At 36.2% G+C, this 25,541-nt stretch overlaps 1 protein-coding gene across 1 annotated transcript in view; it reads left to right on the top strand.

The window, feature by feature from the left end:
* Positions 1-25,541, top strand: part of LOC150092621 (protein lap4-like) — a 737,075-nt gene that overhangs the window by 310,208 nt on the left and 401,326 nt on the right. The window contains exon 20 of the mRNA XM_090414245.1: positions 3,384-3,614. Coding sequence (XP_090270371.1) covers positions 3,384-3,614 — 231 coding nt within the window. The remainder of the gene's footprint in view (positions 1-3,383; positions 3,615-25,541) is intronic.

Below are 25,541 nucleotides of genomic sequence, written 5' to 3'. Positions count from 1 at the left end.
TTTGTATTCAGATGACCAGGATTGAGCATGGATTTTTTGGTAATATCTTTCTTTTAGTCTCATGATAACATTAATTTAAATTGAAAAATATTCAGTGCATTCCACAGTAATCTGTGTCCTCTTGTAGATTAAGTATCATTTGGGTCTACAGAAAATTATGCATGACCAGATAGAGCTGATGTGCTTGATCGCCTGCATGTTATATTTCTGATATATTCTTCTGTGAATTGTTTTATGGATTTTCTTTGTCAATAATATGGAATATTGCAATCATGCTAGAGTACTCCAGGCTGATATATTTTGTTTTGCTTTTGAAGCAGGGATCATAGTTCTTGGTATCAAGCTTATATGTCCTTTTAACAATATTACATAATTTAATTGATAAAAAAAATGCACTGAGAAAAAAAAATTGAAGTTACTCTGTCAATAAAAATATATGCTATAAAGTTTGTTAAAAACAAACTTTAATTATTTTTCTTCATTTTTTTAAAAGTATTTTTTTTAAATTAAGGGGATATTAAATCCCACATTGTTTTTAAAACCGAATAAGAAACTCAAAGATTGGAATCAGAGAGTTTCATGCTGAATATAGTAAACTATAAAGTATCGGCGACCACTAGCGTGAGCTAATGCAAGTGACCCTAGTACGTAGTACAATACCGGAAAACTCGCAGCAAGGTCAGTAAAGTTCTGATCACTATTCTTAGGTATTTTCCATAATGTAAAAACACATTTCCTAGGAAATGTATGCTGTTATTACATTATGGTGGGAGGTCACTACCCAGACCGGTTTCAGCCTTTTTTGAGGCTTCATCAGTGAGTAGCTAGACCAATTAATACCAAAGTGTATAGCGAAAAGAACTTATATACTCTGCTATACGAGTTTTCAAACAGGTGCAAATTAAGTTACTTAAATATAAAGAGCTAATAAGCTTCATTTCGGCGATATAAACATTATTTAAATTAAGGGGATATTAAATCCTCTTAATTAAAATATTAAATCTCTAAAAGTATTTTTGTTATACAAAGGGTCATAGTTTAGTTAATTGTGCAGATGCAGTTCTTATTCTGAAATTCTTGACTTTTGCTAGTTTGATTTTAATTAGGTGAATGTAATCTCTGTTATCAGTTTCTAGGCATGTTTTTGGATGAATTAGAAGTCCTACAGCATTCATTTTATCATAGCCATTACTTTGGAATGTAATAAGAAATTGGAGTTTTTTTTTGCTTAATTCTTCATCAGAATTAATTAATTAAAGAACTCTAACTGAATATAACTCAGTTACAACCTAAGACTTTTTGACTGTGTCTGATGAGTAAATGAGACCACATGCACAGCATGCTCAGAGGTCATTAGTATCTTTCTAATGATTGTCTGTGTTTCTCTGAATGAATTTTTTTTCTTCCCTCCATATGTGTATCCATCTAATAAAGTACTTTGATAAAAGTACTTTATTAGAAGTACTTTTATTACTGCTAATAAAAGTACTTTATTAGCAGTAATAGTTTATTTTATTTTTGTTTTCATTGTTGCTAATCAGCCATATAAACTGAAATCCAAGCCTTATCTTGCATCCAACGAAATTGTATCATCATATATAATGGATGGTAAACTTATATTACATGCCAAATGTTAGAATTTATTTGAATAATTAAATGATCAGCCTAAAGTTCAGCTTGAACTTTTTTTGGTAAAGGGTAAATTTGATTGTGCCAAAGACACACTAATGGGATCTGTAATGTGCTATATTAAACAACTCTGTCATGGTCATTGAAGTTTGAAACTGGAGGAAATAGCAGATTTCCTCCAGTTTATTAAATCACTACAATCCCATTATGAGAATACATTATTCTCATAATGTATTGTTTTGAAGTTTAGGGATCAGACTGCTAAGGGGATTAAGCCATTACATATCAGAATAATTGCAGTGTAAGAGAATCTACCTAGCAGTAATTAGGGAGTTATTTTCTCACTTTTACAAGGGTTTGGTGAGTCCACATCTTGACCGCTATACTCAGACATAGCCACTTGGGTTCAGAGAAGATATTTGAAAAGATCTAGCAACAGGTAATCAAGATGCTGCGGTGCGTAAAAAGAAATGTGGATTGAGGAATTGTGGGGTCTTCAAAGTTTGAGTAATAGATGGAAGAGAAGAGATACGACAGAAAACATAAAAGATGGTAATGGTATCTTACAGATGCAAGTACTTTTGCTGCTTATGGTGGGTGAGAATAAAACTTGGATCATCCCAGGCAACTTAGTGTTTAGTTAGTAAGCATGCGAGGTGTGGGTCCTTCTCATGATTGTGTTGAATGAGCTACCAGTGGATGTCATAAGTGCATCTTTGAATTTTTAAAGAAAGAGATAAGTATTTATGCATTATGTGACTGCAAGAGGCCCTTTCTCTTTGAGTCCTTGCCTTCCTGAAGGAGCCTGCCTAATAATAATTATTTAGCTTTTGCAGCAAATCGTGAATGTTATTGATTTCACTACTTACACTATGTAGTATACTGCAGTGTGGATATCTTCCATATTTAAGTGTCCCTTTTAAAGACACTTTAATCAGAGCACATTTCTTCCTGATATCTTAATCTTTCTTTCATGTCACTATGAACTCTGGCTGCTTTGGTTGACAAGGGAAAAAAAAATTACAAATGGTCATTTTACAATAATGGTCTTAACTGCTCAACAGAGACACACTATCAGATTGTGCTATGCAAATGATCTGTTCTTTTTCTAATGTGAAGTGGATCCTAAGATATTAGCTGTTAAGACATATTTTTAGCTCATAAAATCAGTGAACATCCTAGGATCCACTTCAAATTAGGAAAAGAAGGTCTGCCTTTCCAAGATATCTTCATTACATGGCAACTCAATGATGATCTTTAATATTCACTTATAAATTTGAAAACTCTTCAATGAATTGGCCTCTGCACTGAAGAATCACTACAACCCCAACAGCAAATAGGGCTCTATGAAATCATTGTGAATTTGGGAGATTTACCATGAGACACACCAGCAGTCAGTAAAAGCCCAAATATTCACTTGCAGTTTCTTTTAGGATTCTAGATTTTGCTTCCTTTTTCTCACTTTAGTTTATTTTATGGTTGCATCCATATATCTGTACTAATGTGTTGTTTTTCTCTGATGATGATGATGCCTGTTTGACTTTGAAGTACTGGAAATAATAATTAAAGTTCTTTTTAATCATATCTTCCCCACAATCATTTAATTGTTATCTTCCCCACAATGCCATCGACTTCCAAAAATGCCAGTATAAGTGATAATATATATATATATCAGAATTTCATACTAATGCATTCTATTTTAGTTAATATCGACTACATCAAATTGTAGATTGATGTGATCTATACCCAACTAGGGAACGCCTGTTGAAGCTCAAATTCCAAGTGATGACATTCCAAAATCTGAGGAAATTCCCCAGCAGATAAAGGTTTCTTATCCTGAACATGGGGAAGCAGAAGAAAAGATGCAGGAAACTGTTAAGTCTTCAAGTAGTAATTCTGAAACACAGCTTACTAAAACTGTTGTTTCTGAAACAGATGGCACACCATTGCATGTTGATGCTCCAAATTTATTTATGAAAGATCAGGTAAGGAATTTTTTCACCTGTAGTTATTTTATTATTATTATTTCATATATCCAAGGAAATAAACAGTGCATAAGTATAAAATTGCATTTTGATTAAAATTGACTATATGTGTTATCTTTAATATAATAGCAATTAGCTAGTTTTGCTTATTTATCTGTTTCTTATAGCAATTATCTAGTTTTGCTTATTTATAATTTGAAATAAACTAGAACTGCGATTATTGAACTGTTGATATATATCATACAATGGTCAGTTTATTTTATTTTTTTATTAACCTTCTCATGCATGAATTTTTATATTCATTTATAAAAAATTATAATGGCATGATACAGTACCATTTAATCTTACAGTGTTACCATCAATTCATTAATTTTGCTAAATTTGTGTCCTGTATATGTTAAAAATGATGTCCTCATCTGAGTACATCATGCACTAATGCCAACAGACATATTTCTATGGAAATAATTTAGACTAAGGAATTTATTTTCATTGAAAGACATTACAAGTATGACAAAACAAATTATAAACAATTTATATTTTGCTGAAACACTACATGAATGATCAAAATTTGGATTACTTAGTACATACAAAAAAAAGTAGAACAATTAGAATTTACAGTAGAGCTATGTAAATCAAGAACAGTCTTATTCTCTTTGCCTCATTTTGTATGGAGACTGAAAACATTTTGGACAGATTGTTACCTCACATCTACCACAGATGCATCTTGTTTTACTTTTGCAGTGTACATCTCTGCAGTGATTGGCATTAGCACCTGTTGTGAAGTGTCTTCACAACAGGTGCCTAGTACCTAGCTGAACTAAACCTTGATATATCAAAGCAGTTGCACTATTCTTGATTTGAATTCCATGTCAAATCAAAAAAACGTACTTGTTTGTAATTGCATTACAAACAAGTATGTTCAACATATGGTAAAAAATTCTCATATACCATCATTTGTTCCTGGTATCATTTTGATACAAAAGAATCCACTCCACCCATATGTTTGTTATAAACAGCTATGCTGTGAAGTAGTGGAATTTCAACATACTTTTTTTCTTTCCGGCTGAACCTCTGACATACATTAACAGGCTCCTTTCCTAAGTAGCTAGATACCACATGCACTATTGAGTTATCAACCCATCTAGTGACAGTAATGCCACCAGAGGACTCGGTTACTGACATATTTCCTCGTCCCATCTTCTGCAAATCCTTTTCATTTTTCAGTTTCTTGTCAACACCTTGAAGTCAATTTCTTCTGCGTGTACCCACATAATAAATATCATCTTCCTTTAGTTTCTTAATTAGGGGGATGCTCGTGAAGAAGTTGTCTGCGTATACCTGAAAGTTCTTACCAGCAAGATTATGACAGAGCCTAAGTACTACATTTTCACTTGCACTGAATGAGTGTCTGAATTTTGTCTTCCGGGATCTGCACTTACATAAAGATCAAAACAATATACATAGCCTGAAATGCCTACCCTTACCCACATTTTGAAACCCCATTTTTTTGGTTTCTTAGGTAAGTATTGCTTGAGTTGTGAATGTCCCTTGAATGGAATCACCATCTCATCTACACTCTGAAATTCTTCTAGGCTGACAGCAGCATGGAATGTTTCATGAAGCTTTTGCAGCACTGGTCTTATACGTATTGCTTTGTCTTTATTGTTGGTAGGTATTGTGTCTGAATCAACAAAATGAAAAATGGCTTGGTTCTGTTGCCACGTGGGAATCACGTGCTCTCCCTAGATTGGGTGATCGGTTTCTTTACTAAGGATTTACGTCAATGCTATTCCTTACTGATGGCCTGCGTTCAAGATTTGCCGTGTTCTATGGCGGTGCCGTACTGGGATTTCTTGGAGATCAGCTCTTAAGGACAAGAACTGAATCACGATGACCACTCGAAGCACACTGTGAGAATACAGGAACAAACAAAATGGGGGGTAGGGGGTTCAATTCTGTGTTGCATGTTTTATACGCTCTCCAAGAGTGCCACCTTTCCAAGTTTGATCTCTCCTTTCTGATTCGTCCCCGACTGGGTGACTTCACCGTTCTCCATACGGGGCTTTCCAATTCCTGGAATGTATGTGTCTTGTTGTTTTCTTAGAGGTAGCACCCACGGATGCTTGCGCTGCTGTTGTAGTATTCTGCGACCTTTGCCCCTTCTTACCGAATTATTGGCATTCTTTCACGTCTAGAAATTCACTGATAATTACTGTCATGTGAGCCCTTTTTGTTGACTTACAGTTACATTAAAGTATAAACACACTAACTACATTACAAACAGTTCATATTCTAATTTGCCAGTTGTTATTCTTTTAAAGCATAGTTAAATTGTGCCAAATGATAAGTATGCTCATTTAATGGATATCTTCTGTTAGACTCTGGAAAGGTGACCTCATTTAGAGTGAGGTCACCCGTTTGAGATCTAACAAAGCCCCCCCTCCTCCTCCTAAAAAAAGTTTGTCCCCGAGAAAATTTTCCTCCTCAGTCTCTCTCCTTAGTGCTATTTCATTATCAGCATTTGGAGCTTCAATTGAGGCTTGATGATCATGATTGGTTCAATTGGCATTCACAACTCATTCATTCGGATTGGAGCATATATCTTTGATTAGACTAATTTCTTCCGTTTCTCCCCTTTGACTTATCTCTGTTTCGGTTTTCTCTTTCCTCTTCCTGACCTCTGCAATGTCTGATTCTGGCTGAGTGTCAGTTACGTGCCCCTCCCCCTTTTCCTTTGGTTTCTGGTTTCCTATAGCGTTCTTTTCTCTTCCTCTGAATTGAATGCTCTCTCTGGGGTTGTCACATGCGAACTCATGCTTCCTTAGAAAATCTTCTCTTAATATCAATCCCTCACTAGACAACGAGTTCCCGGGAAGGATCAGGAAGTTGTGCCAAACATGTAGACCATATCCTAGTATCTCTAATCTCAGTCTTCTGTATCTTATGGCATAAGTCGTGGAGATAGATATGCCCAAAAGCTTGACTGGGTTCTTTATCCTCACAGCTCTCCTACTCACATCAGCCCCCAGTTTCCTAAGATAATTTTCAGAGATCAGGGAGACCTGAGAACCTGTATCGAGGAGTGCTCTGAGATTCCTCCTGCCAACCCTCACTTCTGCTGGTGTTCCTTTGAATCATTCCCCAACTTGTCTTGTCTCACCATCAACAGGTCTGTCACAAATATGGAATGTGGTTTTGGGCTGATACCTGTGTCTCAAGGAGTCCGATGTTATAAAGTAATCTCATGCCAAATGCCCTAGTCTGTTACAACTATAACACCGAGGAATCTCTCAATGATAGCCTCTTTTACCCTCTCCGTCTGAAGACAAAGGAGAGTCCGACCCACATTTGGCTGACAATTCATTAAGTTTTTCCATTACCTTCTCCATTCTATCTAATAACGGTTTTTGTAACCTCTGAACTTCCTCATGTATTAGGTCAGTGATCTTGTTCTCTTGTGACTCCAGAGGTTTCTGTTCATTGGAGCGATCTATCATCAACATGCTGACTACTTGATCAAGCCATTCAAGTAGTCAGCATGTTGATGATACAGCATGTATAAGAGGTTGCTGTAATCTCTCTACCTCCTTTTCAATTAGGGAGCGATTTCGCCTGGTTTGCAGGTATCAGTAGTGACACTGCAAACTGCTTGGATTTTATTTCTTTCTGTACTCCCTTGCATCTTCTGACAATTCTCCTTCTTAGCTAGATTCTGGCATTTACTCTCTTCTCCACTGCTCCTTAGCATTCACTTGGTTCACAGTTGCAGATGGATATATATCTCCAAGGATTTGCTCCTTCTCAATCATGCCGTCATAACACTCCTTTAGATCTGCTGTTCCCTTTGCATATGCTTCCTCCCTCAGCTCCTGTCTCAGACCAACTCGGAAATGCTGAAAAACAGCCCACTCTAAATGGCGTTTTTCACCGTCAGGTACGCTCAACGAGTTCGCAAAACTGAGCAACCAGTTATAGTAGTCTGGGACACCTTCTTTTTTCTTCTGGAGTTTCCAGAGATTCAGTCCTATGCGCTTGGCCTTGGCAAATTGAGAGATAAATCTCTGGTAATCCATTGTCTCCTTCAGGAGGGGTGAGGAGTAGAAAAAAACTCTTTGCTCTTCCAGTTAACTTACTGCGAAGCAGTATAAGTAACTTGAAGTCGCTCCATCGCCCTATCCTTCTGAGTTCTTCGAGGAAGTCAAAGAAAGCCCTCACATTGTCGGTCTCCTCACCGGAAAACCGAGGGAAAATTTGCTGGGGGTTGATACTCCTGAAAAACTCCGGGTCACTAAGCTCTATGCTGGTTGGAAGCGACATACTTATCCATTTTGCTTACAAAGTTTTTCAAAATTTCAAACTTTCCCTTCCAAAATTAAAATCCTTTCTTTCTTCTCATGTGATTGACGCCACTCCACTTTGTTTGATTAATTTATTCCCTTTTCCATGGATCAACCACATCCTGTCAACTGCACCATTTGTTATGTCTGGTTTTTATTTCTCATTTGTATAATACTATTTGATTTAGTGGTCACTACTCTTTCCTTTACCTTATTACATATGTTGGCCTCTGTCTGCTATCTTTAACCCTTCTAAATTTTGGGCCCCCAGAAAATACCTATTCCCTGATCTCTAAGTCATCCACATTCACTCAGACAAATTTATTTCCTGCGCCAACCTGGGCTTTAAGGACAGAGTCAAACTCAGCCTAAGGATGGTTATAGAGCATCAGATGCTACTAATATAATTCGCTTGAAATCAGAAGCCGTAGGTTTTCCTTTTGTCTGTTTGCAGTCGTGTCTCCTTTCCTTTCTTACCTAGGATGTCCCCGCACATGTATATGATCACCAGGTTCGTATTTTTTATAAAGGGTCTAGGTCAGTCAACATGGTCAGAAAAGCAAGCATGGAAGGTAACAAACAAATTTAATGAATTCATAATTAATTACAATACAAAGACTAAATTGATATTTATGCTAGGTTAAAACTTTTACATTTCTCTCACTTTCTCATTCTTAGATAAACATGGATTTCTTAATCTCTACAACACTATTCTTTCAATTTATCAAATATTTAGTTTACAACTTAATAGGAGCCAGCTAGGTATTTGGCACATTATTAATCTCCCTTGAGTAGGTCACGACAGAATATCCAGTAAGTTAATAGTTCTTAGAATTCAGTCTAATGGTATAGAGTCATTCACACATATAATAATTCTTCATGCTTATCCTTATCAAAATTTCGAGCTACACTTTCTTCCGTTTCTGTTAGTCAAGTTCTCAAAAGGGCTAGAATATGTAAAAGTACTTATCTACACTATTTTAGGTTCTTTTGGGATTTTCTCTCTCCTTTCTTCTTACGAAGTTCTGGCTGCCTTGGTTCTGTTGCCACGTGGGAATCAAGTGCTCTCCCTAGATTCGGTGCCCGGTTTCTTTACTAAGGATTTACGTTGATGCTATTCTTTACCGATGGCCAGCGTTCAAGATTTGCCTTGTCTGTGATGGTACCATACTGGGATCTCGAGTAAATCTGATACTATTAAAGTAGAAGAAACAAGCAGTTCAAAGAAAAAATACAATAGGAAATATAACAGTTCATATTTGGAATTCCTGTTTACTTGGTGTGGAGATGAAAGTGAAGAAACCTCGATGTATATTGTGTTATGAAGTGTTGTCGAACAAGTACATGAAACCTGCAAAACTCCAACATTTAGGAACTAAACACTGTGATGTGAAAAATAAGCAAATTGAAAAAAAAAAAAGCCAATTTCAGTGATACTTAGCGACATTAAGTCATGGGAAAGATGTAGTTTCGGCCATGGATTCAAATTAATAGCAGGGCACTGGATGCATCTATCTCTTAAGTTTGCACATAGCGAAAAAATTTAGGGAAACCTCATTCTATCGATAAAAATTTACTACTTCCAGCTATAAAAGATGTGATAAAAACTATGTTTGGCAACAAGTTATTAAAAGTTGTTCATTTGACTCCTCTTTCAATGACACTGTAGGTCGCAGAATTAATGATATTGCAGGTGATGTAGAATCTCAGTTAATCGAAAGAGTTAAGAAGAGCCCTTATTATGCGTTACAAATAGACGAGACTACTGATGTTACTGATGATGTGCAGTTAATATGCTATGTAAGATATGTGCATGATAACAACATTCATGACAATATTCTGTTTTGTAGAACTTTGTCATCTCGAACACCTGAAGAAGAGATATTTCACACTTTCAATAATTACATAATACACAAAGGGATCCAGTAGGAAAAATTCATGGGCTTTTGTTCAGATGGATCTCATGCCCTTACAGGCAGTGGCTCCGGATATGAATCGGGTATATTGTTTCATAGGTTGGTTCATAGGGAAAGGTTGGATTCCAAAGGAATGTCACCAGAATTTAAAACTGTGCTCATACAGCGCTGTAAAGCTAGTTAATTTTATTAAGGCTCGACTGATAAATAAGAGGTTATTTTCAGTATTCTGCGATGAAATGGGCAATGAATATATACAACTTTTGCTTCAGTCTGAAATTTGCTAGCTTTCCAGGGGCAAAGTACCCACAAGATTATTTCAATTAAGGCATGAAGTTTTATTGTTTGTAAATGAATGTAATTCTAATTTTGCATCACTCCTTGTTGATGAAGCATGGTTATCAACATTTTCCTATCTTTCAGACATTTTTTTTGAAATTAAATGAGCTAAATCTCTCCCTTCAGGGAAATTCTTTAACTGTTCTGGATGACTACAATGAAATAAAGGCATTCGGGAAAAAAAAACAGAAAAAAAAACGGGTGTCGTGCATTAAATATGTAAAAGACAGATAATTTACACCTTTTCCAACATTGGAATAATCTTTTTTAGCGGAAAATGATCTTTTTGTTGATTCTTGAGCTTCTGGAAAGGGTTTGACCCGAAACAGAATTTTGAAACATATTTTTAGAATAACTTTTATAAGAAATTTCTGTGGGTTTGAGATCTATTTCAGGCTTATAGTCACAAGAACGACCTTTCGTTATCGAAAAAAAGAACAGTTAATTGAGCTTTCAAGTGACAGTGGGCTTAAAATGCAATTCCATGATCTTGGTTTGGCTCGATTCTGGATCTCGCCTTCAGTGGGAAGTGAATTTCCCGAATTATCTGAAGAAGCACTGAAAATTGTCATACAGTTTTCTGTATGATTGTGAGAAAGGATTTTCATCGTTCCTTCAAATAAAAACAAAATACACAAATCGTCTTTGTGTGTGTGTGTGTGTGTGTGTCTGCTGATCTTCGACTGAAGTTGAGCAACATTGAGCCAGATATCTAGCAACTCTGCAAAGGCCGCGAAGCTTAACCATCTCATTAAAAGTAAGTAGTAACATAATCATATCGTATTATTTATTTGGACTACAGTTTCCGATTATTCTCATTACTGGTTTTGGAATGAATCCATTTCCAAAATCGAGGATGATACAAAAGTTATGCAAAGGGACGTTACTGTGAGGCTCAGCTCTGCTGGCGAGGAGGATAGTTGCCCGCGTTCTGTTTAGCCAAGTTCCATATCTCATACGATTGCTTGCGGGAATATGCGGTTGAGCACACCGAATCTGTTGCATGCAGACAACAACATCCATATGGTAATGGATTATACAGAAACACACACACATCACAACATAACGAATACAAGCAGCACACAAGATGGATATAAATAAAATAAAACCACCACACGATTAATGAATCTGCCAGATTTATGATGGCCATGGTTGTGACTCTGGATAAAACAGGATGGATATAATTAAAGCCACCATCATAACACGATTAGTACAAATCACATGCGTACGGTATATATGGCATACGGTCACTGGCGTGAAAATGTGCCCAACTACATGAATGGCACTTTGTGATTGACATCGTGTGTTGGACTGTTTATAGATATCTGTTTCTATAAACAGTCCTCACATAACAGGCTGTCTTAAATTTTTTTGCTGGTCATGGAAAACTAGTCGGGGAAATAAGGCGATTCGTATCGGCCGGAAGTGTGTGTGTGGATGGGGGGGGGGGGGGGCATTAATGGCTTTGGAATGTTCTGAGTGAAAATTTTGGGTATATGGGTATATGCAGGGGATGGTTTGGACAGGACAAGGGATGTCATCCATGATGGAATCCATGGATGTCAAGTTTGTATTCAGTATTATGATGAATGGAGTAAGATAAGAACAACATTTTTCCCTCATCTCAGAATGCACTTAGCGAATGGAACAGTTTGCATGTCGCAGGTCAAATCAAAGAGTGCGTGAAGATAAACGTTGTTGTGGGGTATGGGCAGATGAATGTGGATAACATATAAAATATAAAAGTTGCTGTGGGTAGATGAATGGGGATGAAAGATAAATGCCATTTATCTTTCATCCCCATTCAATGAATGAAGGTATCACGGGACAGCACTGACATTCCCCATTCATTTGCCCATGGTACCAATGTTGCTAAAAATGTTTAAAAAATGAGCTTAATGAGTGTGGGCAGATGAATGGGGATAACATATAAAATATAAAAGTTGCTGTGGGCAGATGAATGGGGATATCATTCATCTGCCCACATCGGCACTGACATACCCATTCATTTACCTACAGCAAATCGGAAACTGATACCTTTTATTTGTTTAATAAAAATTAAAACTTTGTTCAATGATGATACACTTTTAATCATTTACTTCTAACTTTATTATGTTATAAAAGCCACAGTTTTTCCAAAATGTTGGTAATCCCCGCATATATTTAAAAAAAAATTACATAACTTAATGGTCCATAGAATTGCTTTAGGCATTTTACTGGTCCTTGGACTTAGAAAGGTTGAGAAAAACACTGCTTTATGGTATAAACAACACCAGAAAATCATAAATGATTAACTCATGGAGTTATTAATTTTTGCTGGCTATTTTCAACTAGCATATTCAGAATACCAATTACAATTGTAAAGAGACATACACACAACATTCACACATAGATAATCACAGAACTGAAAAGAATAAGTGCTTCTCTGAGGTGGATGGAAGGCACTAAAAATCTCATGGCCTAAGTACATTAGATACATTTTTAGTGTATGTAAACAGTTAGCAGCCAAAAAATACATTTCACTATTTAAAAAGAGAGAGAGAGAGAAAAACCATCTTCCTTTCCTAGACACTAGTTACATGACTGCAAGATGTTTCATTACCCTTTTTTGTTTATAGGAAACCTATACACATTGGAAGTTACGTACATAAGCAGTGACACCATTATCTCTTAACCGTACAGTTTCCTCCAAACACTTACACGTAGAGCTAGGGTGGCCTGTAAGACAGAACTCCGCTCTACATCTTTTTAGCTAATGGCTACAACAGTCTCCCCAACAACAAAAACTGTTCTCATCTTCTATATTTGAGACATCTGAAAAAGAACAACTGAAGTACTTCATATATATAATTTTCATGCCCCTCCCAAGCAATAATCCAGTTATCAATCCTGCATCCGTTTTCCAGAGGATCAACCTCATCATTTAGCACATCTTGGTACATATATAAGGTTAGTTTGACTGCATCTTTTCCTACCCTTTCGACAGACTGGCAGATCTGTTAACCTCCGTGCTTAAAGAACACCAAAGCTACATTCGTGATCATTTATGGCATGTCCGTCCACTTTGGGTGTTCTTTCACATAGGATTAAATGAATGCCCTGTATAGAAGTCACTATAGGAGACTATTTTTTAGCATCAGCATGAAACACTTTTAATTAGTCTAAAATCTGGAGAAGTCATTCTAAGAACACCTTTAGTTTGACATTCTTTGAATATTTATCTGGCCTATGAAGAAACTCTAGCAAGTTCCATGATAGGATATTACTTCTTTTCAGTTACAATTTGAATTGTTTCTGCACCAATCTAATTGAGTGCTGTACATCCTGCCATATTTATAATTTGTACTCTGAAGATTTATTCGAAATACAGCAAAATATTTAACTCAGTAAATTATTTATTTTGTTCTTCTTGTGTTGTTTATATTATAAAGTACTGTTTTGAATGGAGCTATAAAAGTTACATTTAATGCAGCCAATGTAAAATGTTCATACCTCCATTCGTAATAGTGCTTTCCAGTGTAAAGATTCAGAAGGTTAAATTTTAAATATATGGTATGGCGTTCTCCTAGTATCCATCAGTAAATAAAAATAAAGTTGAATGGTAGAATTAGAGAATTTCTCTGTTGAGTTTTCAGGTAAGATTTATGTAAGCATAGTTGTAATGATCTTCACTAATGTTGTAATGTATTCCGAAACAATGTTAAAAGAAGCACTGGAGAATTTGGAAGAAGGAATAAAGATTGGAGGTAGACAGATATTTGCAATAAGATATGCAGATGACAAGGCATTACTATCAAACACTGAAACAAGACTACAACATCTGTTGAACAGATTACTGGAATCCTGTATCAATTATGGAATGAAAATTAACATCAGAAAAACGAAGGTGATGAAAATAGCAAGGAAAGAGGTAAATATGGATATCAGAATAAATGGGGAAAAATTGAATCAAGTAAAGACATTTAAACATCTAAGAAGTGTTATTAGCAGAATAACACTTCCTAGATATTTAAATTCCTAGATATTCCTTGATGGAAGATGTAAAAGTGACATAAAAGCAAGAATAGCGATGGGAAGAGATGCCTTTAATAGAAAATGGAATTTATTCAGAAGTAAAATGGATAGAAACCTAAAGAAAAGACTAATAAAATGTTATGTGTAGAGTGTTGCCCTCTATGCATCTGAAACTTGGACATTGAAGAAAGAAGAAATTAAGATTTTGGAAAGCTTTGAGATGTGGATTTGGAGAAGGATGGAAATAATCAAATGGACAGATAAATAACTAATGAAGAGGTCTTAAAAAGAGCAGAAGAAGAAAGAAGTCTGTTAAGGAGGATAAAAAGAAGCAAGGGAAACTGGATCAGACATATTCTGAGAGGGAATGGAATCATCAGAGATGTCATCGAAGGAAAAATAGATGGAAAAAGACCCAGAGGAAGAGTTAGGAAAACGATGTTAGATGACATGCTCAATGGAGACAGGTACACAATCTTGAAAGAGAAGGCTCAGAACAGAAGAGAGTGGAAGGAAAGTTTCTGCTACTAAAAGATGAGACTAAAGAAAATGTGGAGGAGAACCTTGTTGAAAATTCATAGAACCATATACCAAGTAAATTTTGTAGATCTGGAAAGGGTATAATAAAGTGCTAAAAGAAAATATTTTCAAAGCACTGTAGTTATATGGTGTTAATGGGACTTTAATACACAGTGGTATATAGCTTCTATTTGTAAGTCCCAGTTATAATAATGACAATGTGAGCTATTTCCATTGTTATTCATCACAGATCACATTATGAAGAAAGGTAGCATTAATAAACTCAGCTCTTTCCTTTTAGCACATAACGTTATACTCCAAAATAATAAATTTAAATAAATGATATTAAACCTAAATAATGATTTACTTATCATCCAGTACAAGCCTTCATGACTCTTAACAAAACTGAATCAGTGCTTTAAAAATTTGAAATAAAAAGTCACCAATAAAATGACAAAACAACAAAAATAAGCAAGACAATGAAAGCATCTATTATTCTCTCAGCAGAGAATATACAGGGGAAAAAAAAATCAGCTAATGCCTTTTCTTTCTGTATAGGGAGTAGGCCAGGCCGTTTTAACCCTATCTAACTTTTGGAGACTGAGTGGGCAGTTCAATCTCCACTGGTGGCCAAATAGATATAGCTGGCCCAAGGCTATCAGTAATTAAATGGTATGCAGTGAAGAGAGCTCAACGAGTTCTGCCATCTCGTGGTCCCTAATCATAATATATTTATATGTCTGAAATAGTGTGGGTTCTACGGTCGATTTCCTTGAGTTTTCGGGACAAAAAACCCTAGTTTCCGGGAGGAAAAACCCGCTTGTCCCTGCCAGAGATCGACTAACTCGGGAACCAGTCGAAAAAAGGGTTAGAAAAATTTCCTCTAGTCGGCGACTAGATTCAAAACGAAGTCTTCCTTTGTGTAGGCAAGCACTGTGGTGTGCAAACACCACATCCACTGAGCTATACAGGCGTTCTGAGAATATATAGAACAAATAAAATATTTAAACTATTTTGGCATAATTTTTAGTGAAGATTATAAATTAAATTTGCGAATAAATAATAAAATAAGCAAATCTGGTATGATAGGAAGCAAGTTGAATAAATTTATAAGGAGCAAGATAGCCATTAGCCAAAATGCTAACATTATAATATATAAGATAGTTTTCAAACCAATTTTAACTTGCAGATCTGACTCAGATTAAAACAAACCAGTTGACTGAAGACTAGAGACATATGAGAGCTCAGCTCCAAGAACAATTAGAAGAATGAAAGATGGTATCAATTGCAGAATCATATGAAAAATGAAGATATTGTGTGAGCATAGGTAATCTAAGTAAATCAGATATACAGAAAGCTAAGATGTCAGGGAAAAAGGTTCACAAATAAATAGTGCCTTAAAAAAACTGAAATGTATCATATGACAATATTGGAGACCTGACTTTAAATAACAAAGTAAGTTAGAAGGTGATTGTCAACAGGAAGCTAATAATACTGGTAATTTAGCACTCTGGTGTCCAAAAAGCTAAGGACAAACTATAGTTTTATCTGAATGTGAAAACGTTTTCATGACAACAGCCGAATGATGTGTATATAAATTTATTGCCAGCATACTAATAAATTGTTACGCAAAAAATGTATAATAAATTTTGTACAAATTAAATTGTAAGACATTTTTTGGCAGAGCAAATTTTCTAAGGACATATTTAAGGACATGAGGTACATTGTTTAAAACTATGCGGAGAGATATTATAGCATAAATATGTCCATCCTGACTGCGATGCAGCTCTCATAATGCCATACCATGCTTGACACCAAGTGATTCAGGAGTTCTTGAAGCAAACTGGCACACCCCTCCTTCAGAGCAAGGATAAGGCCTTGTTTGTTTTCTGGAGGGGAATTTCGAGCAGCAATGCATCTCCCTATTGCATCCCAAATGTGTGCTATGGAGTTGAGATCTGAGGCACGTGCTGGCCACCCGATTCATTTAATATCCTCTGTCTCCAGAATTATCTCCACTGCTTGTGTATGATATGGTGTGACATTGTTATTCATTTATGGAAAAATGCTAAGCCACAAATAACCTGTTTCCTTCCTGGCCCTTCCCTTAATGCATAACATTATACATATCTGCAAGGAGATGTGTTTGCATTATGGGAGATACTGGGATAGGAGTGATGGAAGCTTGCTCCAACTTTGCTACGAGTTGCCTGGTGTTATACTACCTTACCGCAGTCCTGAAGATATTTTCAGGCGCAAACTTTGTTTGCTCACACTTGGATGAAGGATTAAACCAAATTTATTATAGTCTAAGTGAAAAATAAACTTTCAAATCTGTTTCCTTCGAATGGTACTGAAGAACGCTGCAATGATACTAAATGTTGCCTAAATGCTGTTGTTGGACCAGATAACATAGGCTGTAATGAAATGGTTCAACATCTGTCACTATCAACTGTGAGAGCATATTTCCAGATAGCTGGAAAAAGACTGTTATTATTGCCTTTCCAAATCCAGGAAAAGGCTAACTCTTGTCTTTTATGGTTTCTTGAGAGAATCCTTTTTTCCAGAACACCATCTGGCTTCTATAAATATCATTTTCAACAACCGATGATCTAGTCTAGCTGGAAGCATTCATTAGAGATGTCTTCCTAAAACACGAGTATTTAGTATCTGTTTTCTTTGATATGGAAAAAGCATATGACATTACTTCGAGATTTAGAATACTGAAAGACCTATTCAATTTTGGTTTCAGAGGGAATCTTCTTCTTTTATCAATAACTTTTTATCTAACTGAATCTTCAAAGTCCAGTTGGGAACTACTCTCTCCCAACTATAAACCCAAGAGGAGCGAGTCCCACAAGTGCAGTTTTAAGTGTCATGCATTTTTTGTGATCAATTCTAACTCAATAATCAAACAACTTCCTTCGTGGATAACGTCCTCTGTGTGGTTAACTTTCCTATCTTCTGTCATTCATGTAATATTAGGGTTATAGAAATATAGCTGTAACAAGCCATTGATCATCTTTCAAAATGGGTTCTGATTCTCACAGCAGAAGACAGTTTGTGGGCTTTTTTTTTTTTTTTTTTGTCACAAATGGGATCTTCATCTAGAACTCTGATTTGAACAAACAATAATCCCACTTTCATCAGAAGCAAAGTTCTTGGAACTCGTATTTGACAGCAAATTCAGTTTCTTCTCACATTCATCAGTTACAAGTTAAGTGCCGTAAAGCAGGAACATCCATCTTCCACCTAAGAAATGGTAGATGGATGTTCTCTTAGGTTGTGGACGAATATTCTTTGTCCTATTCTTATCATTCACTTATAAGAACAAATCTTAATTATGGCTCCCAAGTCTGTGCTTCTGATAGAGAGAGGATTCCACAATGGCTAGACCTGTTCATCAAGCCATAAGAATCGCTACTGGACCATTTCAAACTTTACCAATTCCTAGTTTGTATGTTAAGATGAATGAACTGCCTTTCACTTCTACATCAACTGCTCTGTCCATCTCCATGTGGCCAACTATCTTTTGTTCACAGTTGGAGGAATCGTTACAACCCCCCCCTCCCCCCATCAGATTGCCATATGACCTTTTTGGTTTGTGTATAAAAGCTCTCTTGCACACAAGCTCTAGAAATGGTAAGACAACATATTATAGACACCACTAAATACAGTTCATTCATGTGGCCTTCATACATTACACCATGTAATTCTTATAGATAAACTTATACGTTGGTGATACATACCTATCAGTTTTTAGGGAAAGACGACGTATACTATAATATTAATTAAAAAACTTTTATTATTACTTCCTATATTTCAGTAATGTTACATTACCATCTTCAGGGAACATAAAAATAATGATATGTGTGCGCAGGCACTAACACCGAACAGTAATCTTTGTCTTTTTAGGATGAGCTGAAGTACTCTGTTTTTTCACTGATCTCTTTAACTTTAACAAGAATTTGTCCATGTTCTTCCTTATCATTACAAAGGAGTATGGTATCATTAGCATACCTTGGATTACTGATCAGTCTACCACTTATCCTAATTCCTGTCTTGAGCTCATCCAATGCTTCATGCATGATATCTTTAGCATAGACACTAAACAAGTGAGGAGAAAGTAAACATCCTTGACTAACTCCCTTTCCAGCCTGAAGCCAATCAGTAAATCCAACACCTCTTCCTACCGTGGCTTCTTGCTCCCTGTACATGTTAGTTATCAACCTGATAGTGTGTTATGGAAAATTCATTATTTTCATTACTTTCCATGGTTTCACATGCTGAACATGGTCAAAAGCTTTAGAGTATCTAAGAAACACGTTACTGTAGGGAGTCAAAATTCTTTATAATTTTTTGTGATTGTCTAAGGCATCGATTCCCAACTGGTGGTACATGTACCCCTGGGGGTATGTGCTGGGCTGTTCAGGGGTACACGAAAAATAATCAGTAATGGTGAAAAACAAGTAAAGTAAACAAAATGCAAAACGTTAATTATGGAACAATAAATGTTAAGTTTGAATCGCAGCTAATGGAGACACTTCAAAACTAGCTCACATTCGCGAATGATGATTGGCGATGGCCAGGCAACCCCCCCCCACACACACACAACCACTCTTCTACCAATCATTATGCACACAGTTCATGCGTCGCTTTTGTCATTCCATCCTCCTTTCCAGAACAATCTCGTGTTACTAAGAATTGATAATTTCTTAGTACAGATCATTAGCCGATTGAAACAATGTTTCAATCGGCTAGTGATCTGTATACCAATTATCACAAACTTTTCAGATAACACAAATAAATATTATTAATAATAATAAATCAAAATTTTGTTAAATACTTGATCATCATTATCAGTATTTAACATGAAGCTATACTTATTTCTGTGTTACGAATATTGTAAAATTAAATCTGTGGTTTGTACTTTTAGTGTAGTAATTTTCTTTTCCCAACTCATTACCTCATTTCCACTATTTTACATTGAGATAGGCACTGAACAAAAGTGTCAGTATTTAAAAACAAGGTGCGATTTATATAAATGGGTTTAAAAGGGTGTTGGATTCTGATTATGTAGAGATTAGAGTAATTATTATTTGCTTCAGAATCCAACATGATCTTATATCACAAAGGCTAGACTTGTAAATATTATTTAATGTAAACAACTTATTTTACAAATTAATATTCATATAACTACCTTTAACTTTATTTAATATTTAATTATTTAATCAAGATATATATGTATTAGACCGCGCGGTTAGCCTAGTGGCTTTGCGCTTCGCAACCATATGACTGGGAAGGAGTGTCCCAAGTTCGATTCCCGTTGTAGACGTGAGGAATTTGAGGATCTTCCTCAGGCATAGCCAAGTTAGCCGGTCTTGGGCGCGGTCAGTAGGGTTTTTTCCCGATTTATAGAGATTTATAAGAGAGAGATTGGTATTAGGTTGGAATCGGGCATTCAGCATTTGGCAATCACAGTGCGATAATAGAGAGTTGGCAAGTCACTTGAGCAACTAAATAAAGTCTACAAGTTGAGAAACAGTTAGCTAATAAGTTTCTGAATAACAAATAAAGCAACGGAAGATAGCTGAGTGACTACTAAATGACTAGCGATACTTTAGTTGAGATTTATTTTCAGGGCCGACCTTTCAAGGACACACTGAAACGTGAAGCATAGTACAAAGTAACTAGAGAATAAATAGAGGCAACAGGGTTGTGCTTAATGATAGCTATGTTTAGAATTATAGTGCCTAAGGAATTATTTGAATGCCGGAGGAATGAACATCTATATATATAAAACCCCAAGTTAAGGAATTATTGTGTATTGCCCTAATTCAAGAGTGATCGGTAGTGCTTCATACAAGAACATCTGATTATATGTATTGTGCCCGTGAATTAATTCAGTTAATGCTTAGAAGATTTATTTTAATGAGTGCTGCTTATTGTTAAAAGTGTTTACAGTTATAAAAAGTGTTTGTGTGTATGTTGATGAAGGAAGAAGATTAACGGTAAGATTACTCCAACTTTAATATTTCTGTTCAGAGAAGTGTGCGAGTTTCATCTTAGAATTCCCTGATGTTAACAGTAACTATCGCGGAGAATTAAAAGAAGCGTAAAATTAAAGGTGTCTGTTTATGAAGAGGTATTACTGCGATTTTATTGTATTTTGGAACTTAAGGAACTGTGAGAAGACTGTATCAGAGATGACAAATTTACCATTGTCAGAGTTTGTGTGACAGTATTATAGGAAAGGCTGAAGTGTTACTAATAACTTAATTAGTGATTTAATCTTGAGTGTATAATTTGTGATTATAAAATTAAATATTTGTTTTTGTTAATCTAAAGTTGTGTTTTGCCTGAATCTCTTTTACTGCACCATTCATAAAATATTCGAACCAAAGCGGAAAAATTAAGTAAGTTAAATATACTCGGCCAGTGTATATAATAACATCACCTAAATGGAGAGGATAGTTGTGAGTTGATTTTTCTTCAATTCTTTAACTAATTCAGATATAGAGTGGCGCAGTCTATAAATATAAATTTTCTCTATATTGAATTAGAAATCAACTAGCAATTTATAATTTTGTTTAAGAACATCATAGTGACTAACATGTCGGATCCAAAGTATAAATTAAGAAGTAGGATCCAACAAGGGGTACACAAGTGGAAAAAGGAGGTTGGGAACCACTTAGTGAGTTGGCAAAGGATCTGAACTTTGGTATCCTTACCTTTCCTAAAACCTACTTATTCCTTGGGCATTTCTGCCTCAACTTTGACCTCAATCCTATTTAGCATGATCTTCAATAAAATCTTACTTGCGTGAGATGTTAAACTTACAGTTCTATAGTTCTTGCAATCTCTCATATCTCCCTTCTTATGTAGTGGTATAAAAACAGACTTCTTTCAGTCTCTAGACTATGATCCTGTCTCCGATATCCTTGTAATCAGCCTGTGGCCTTAATTAACTCTGCTGGGATACCATCTACACCTGAGGCCTTATTGCTGTTAAGCTGCTTAACTGCTCTTTCAACTTCATGCCTAAATGGAGGAGGTTCCAAATTGAAATTTTCCTGGTTGAGAGGGCACCTCCAAATTTCAAGGTTAGGTTCGGTTCTACTGTAAGTACTGTGAATACTACTTGATGTCCATTCTTCTGTTAGTAATGCTCCATTCCTGTCTTTGATGACATTCAATTTGGGCTTAAATGTGTGCTTTAGGTCATGGACTAAATGAAACATCCTTTTATGATTGTGCCTTCTCATCTGGAACTCTCTCTTCACATTTATTAGTATAAAACTTTTCCTTGTCTTGCTTGATGGCTGTTCTGACTTCTCTGTGTAATCTCTTATATTCTTCACTCCCCATCTCTTTGTTTTTCCAACAGCCTTCTTTCGATTTGTTCCCATGTTGAATCTGATATCTATGGGTCTCTTGGTCTTCTTATTGGGCCAAGATACTTCTTGGCTGTATCTTCTATGATAACCTTGACTCCTTCCCAAAGCATTTCTGGTAGTTCTCTTCACTGGTCTCAAAAAAAAAAAAAAAAAAAAAAAAAAACCTAATCGAGATGATGTTTCTTCTCTGAACCCAGTAGGAATTACTCTAATATCCAGTGTAGTGGGATGTGCTTAACTTGGAAGTTTTTGGAGTCTTAATCTTACTTTGGCTCTTACTAGCTGATGATCTGTACCACAGTCTGCTCCAGGGGCGAATTCTCCATGCTTGCTGCGCAAGCTCATTAATTGAGAAAGAAGTAATATTTATTTGTTAATAAATGCATGCATTTATAAGCATTCCATTTAGGCTTTTATTTTTGTAGACAGAAGACGTCTTAAGCTTGTTCGGCAATAATTGAGCTTTGCGTTGTGTATCGAAGGCCGATGCTTGCTCGTCTAGTCAAAGCTACCTTGGCTTGCTTGGTTGTGGGAGCTTTCAGGTCCTCACTGCAGCACTGCGATTTCATGCACGTGCATAGTAATTTTTGCATTCCTTTCACGTTGTCTCACTCTGTTGCTTAAACACAGGCCATATGCAGTCAAAGTAGCTCTAGCACGTGAACTTCAGCCAGCCTTTACAAGTGTGCATGTTGTTTGGGAAAATTAAGTTACAACCACCTTTTTAAGACGATGTTATTGGCCAGTTCATAAAGAATTCTGCCGTAGGGTAGAATTTGTATTCAAGTAAGTCAGCTAAATTGAAAAAGATAGAATTCATTCATCTTCAAGGCCCACCTTTCCTAATTGGGTTGTGGGGGCAGCAGCTGCAAGAGGAACTTCCAATGGTCACGCCACCAAACTCAGGTATTCTGGTGGGACTCCCAAACGTGTCCATCCAAGGTTTTGGATATAATCTATTCATCATTGGTAATAACTGATCTGTTAGCATGGGCAAATTCCAACAGTCTTTCACCATGGGTGTTACGGTCACTCAAACCAAAACCGCTGCACTCAGGCCTAACTCTCATACTCTTTCCCACTTTTGCATTTAAGTATCCTAAGATGTAAAGTATGTCTCCTTGGTAGGCAATCCAAAACAGTCTAACTTTTCATAGAATTCCTCACTCTCTTCATCAGGCCTATCCGTGTGGGGTGCATAAACTACCACAATTGATACATTGATAGGATGAGCCTTAAGTCTAATACAAAGTATCCTGTCATTAACAGGATTATAACCAAGAAAGGTTCTTGCCTGAACTGTCTTCAGTATCATAGCTACCCCATGATGCTTTGAGTCGCCTCCTAAACAACTAGCTTGCCATCCTATCATCCCATGTTGGCCAGGCGAATTGGACTTTTGCCTACTAGGTGAGACAGACCCCCACTGCATGAGATGAAATGAAATAGCAGAATAGGAATGAATCACTCCTAGCCCTTGAATACTCTAATAGCATTGGGGAAAGAAGGAAAGAAAAAAGGGGAACGACCAGTCTACAAATAATATAACAGATATATTACATGAAGTAAAGACATGGTCCAGCATCGGCTACCTCGGGTATGCAATGCCCATACTCACTGAAGTGAGCCCTTGAAGAATCTGTCTACGCATACAGTTTAAAATCAGAGCCTATGATCTTTCCAGACAGCATAATATTTGCTCAGAATGTAACAGCTTCACAACTGAGCTGTATGCTATGAAGCTTGCTCTAAAATACATAAGATTGTATCTGTACCAAAGGTACATAAGACACTCTCTATCTCGAATCCACCGTATCCTTTCTTGGTTATGGAAGCTACACCAGGATGCATGCTTCTGTTGGGTTCCAAGCCACTTTGGGATTAAGGGAAAGAGGCTGCAGATACTGCAGGTGTTCAGGTTGCTTCTCAAGCTTCCACAATTGCAGATTGTGGAAGCTTGAGAAGCAACTCTTGTGTGTGCATGTTCCATAAAGAGGAAGTTCTTACTCAATTCTGTATAGGTCCTAATAATTATTTTATGAATGCTGAAATACCTAGTTGTCTTTATCTGCTTTCATGCATTTTTATACTCGCTTTTTCTGTGTTTTTTATTATACTTGCTTCATATAAACCTGTTTGTTTTTATGCCTCTTTTTTAAGTTGTTTTAATACATTTTATTTATGCCTTTTTTACTTTAATTTATTTATAAAATTACTTTCACCTAGCACAGATGTCTTTGCATCATTAAACTCTAAATCAATCATTCAACAAACTTTGTTTGCTTATGTTTGAGTAAAGGATCCAAACAAGAATATAATTTCTTCTGGTGGTAAGGCTTATATGTTGACCATTCACAGCTATATTTTTTAAGGAAATTGCAACATAGACTACTCTTTGGCACCACACTAAGTAATGAATGTGAAGCATGTCAACTGGGAGCAGGCCTAAAGTCCTAAATAGTACCCTCTAGTGGGGTAAATTGGGTGTCCTTGGCTGTTGGGCTAAGTACAGAGGTTGATAGGTTCCCAAATTTGGGACAGTTTCATGCAACTATCCTGACATGAAACTGCAAGTTTTGAGTGGCTGTAGTGATGGAAAGAAATATAGTTCTTATGTTCAGCAATTCTGATGTTGGCTGTTTTGTATGTTTGGCATAATAGGTTATTTTACAACTATAAGGGACCTGGTAGGTCGAAAGACCGTAGCTGTTCTTTGGTAGAGCAGATAAGGGATGCCAATTTTTTTATATGGCCTGAAAGTAGTCGAAAGGGTACATTTTTTTAAGATTTTTGTTAATATTTTAGATATGCCTTGGACATATGGAATAGTGGTAACTTAGGTGTAGTCTCTTTTCTGGACATGGGGAGAGTGTATGTGGGTTTGGGATTTTAATATTTTTTTAGATTTGATAGGGATTGTAAAGATTGGCTAAAAAGGTTTTGTGAAGATGGTCAAGGTTAGTAGAGAGGGCACTTTTATCTGAACTAATTAATTTAGCCATGTTATATAAAGTTTTAATAATTCCATAGTGTTGGAAGGGGCAGTGGTGGTTAACTGTGAATGCATCTGCCAATGTTCATTTTTCTGTAAGAAAAATGCCAGGGATCCATCAGAGTGGTATAATTAAAGTGTCTAAGAAGGGAGAGTGTTCTTTTTTCTTTTTTTTTTTCTAATGTGAACTGGATCTTGGGATGTTGATTGTTTAAGTATGTTAAAAATATGCTGAGGGCATCCAACCATGTGGCCAAACAGTGGGTCTATATGGGACAGAGTTGAGAGCTTTCTCTTCAGATGTTTCCATGAAGAAATTAGCTGGGGGTGGGGAAGGAGGTTCATAGATTATAGGTCAATGCTTTTACATTGCATACTACATAGTTCAGAAGGCCTGGACAGAGGGACGAATT

The sequence above is a fragment of the Typopeltis vanoorti genome, chromosome 25 (assembly GCF_054136105.1).
Source record: "Typopeltis vanoorti isolate ZY-2024b chromosome 25, IOZ_Tvanoo_1.0, whole genome shotgun sequence".
In the NCBI taxonomy this organism is placed as follows: Eukaryota; Metazoa; Arthropoda; class Arachnida; order Uropygi; family Thelyphonidae; genus Typopeltis; species Typopeltis vanoorti.
This window is presented reverse-complemented; position numbering and strand designations above follow the sequence as displayed.